Below are 1,113 nucleotides of genomic sequence, written 5' to 3' on the forward strand. Positions count from 1 at the left end.
GACAATACCACCTGGTCCAACACCACCAGGGACAATGCCACCTGGTCCAATGCCACCAGGTCCTATACCTCCAGTGCTGACACCACCTGGGCCATAACCACCAAGACCTCCATAACCTGAAAATAATGTGTATATATTTAAATATTTAGAGTGAAGCTACCTTTAAATTCCTCAGTGAAAATGAAACACTGCATCTTACAGATTGCCCACCTGTTTTGGGTGGTTTTCCTCCCACACCTAGAAGCAGGAAAGGGAAAAAATAACGGTACTAAACAAAACTTAAAATATTTAGAATTAAGCTTTTAAATATCCATATATAGTTACTAGCATTTGTTTTAATTTTCTAACCTCTTCCAGCACCTACTGGACCAGCTCCACCAGGGCCAAACCCTCCCACACCAGTGCCCACACCTGATAAAAAATGATAGAATTCTCTGTTGTAAGAAACATCACCATAAAAGTTTCTCTACTAGTTTCTCTACCTTGTCCAGGTATTCCTGTGCCAGTGCCACTAGCTCCAGGACCAACACCAAAGCCACCCGGTACTACACCTCCAAGGCCAGCACCCCCTGGCCTAAGTCCAAGGCCACCAAGACCTCCAGTTCCAAGAGTGCCTAGAATACTCCCATAACCTGTTTGTATGAAGCAAGACTCATGCAAGTATTAATCAAACCAATACATTATTTGCTTAATTTAATGCATGTTAATGTAGTTGAAATTGTAAATGTATGTGAACACTTGACTGCAGTTTTATCCCACTCACCTGGTTTAGGGGGTTTGCCACCAGCACCTACAGACAGAATAAAGTAAGATGAAATTAAAAAATGCTTGAGATCAATCTCAAGTTTAACCATTTAAATATCCACCACCCTACCAACAAATATGAATTTGCAGTGTTTATTTGGCTCAGCTTCACTGAGGTATTCTACAATCCCTAGCAGAGACTAGCAGAACCTTATATGAATATAACCTTATAGTTCAGTCAGGTTTGATTGCTTATTAGTAAAATTACACTCTGACAAATATTACCTGCTCCAAGGCTCCAAGTTCCAACACCAGCACCAATTCCTCCAGGTCCGACCCTTCCTGGTCCAGTTCCTATGGCACCAGGTC

The 1,113-nt window shown here is 41.8% G+C and overlaps 1 protein-coding gene across 1 annotated transcript in view; it reads right to left on the reverse strand.

Moving 5' to 3' along the window:
• Positions 1-8: 8 nt before the first annotated feature.
• The window catches only part of LOC107580208 (elastin-like), a gene marked incomplete at its 3' end in the record, with an annotated part of 1,490 nt that continues 385 nt past the window's right edge, over positions 9-1,113 (reverse strand). Inside the window, exons 2-7 of the mRNA XM_016265940.1 lie at positions 1,030-1,098; positions 764-790; positions 483-632; positions 349-411; positions 211-237; positions 9-116 (exon numbers count right to left, since the gene is read on the reverse strand). Of these exons, the coding sequence (XP_016121426.1) occupies positions 9-116; positions 211-237; positions 349-411; positions 483-632; positions 764-790; positions 1,030-1,098 (444 nt within the window). The remainder of the gene's footprint in view (positions 117-210; positions 238-348; positions 412-482; positions 633-763; positions 791-1,029; positions 1,099-1,113) is intronic.

This window comes from Sinocyclocheilus grahami, unplaced genomic scaffold (genome assembly GCF_001515645.1).
Source record: "Sinocyclocheilus grahami isolate Dianchi unplaced genomic scaffold, SAMN03320097.WGS_v1.1 scaffold26946.1, whole genome shotgun sequence".
Taxonomy (NCBI): Eukaryota; Metazoa; Chordata; class Actinopteri; order Cypriniformes; family Cyprinidae; genus Sinocyclocheilus; species Sinocyclocheilus grahami.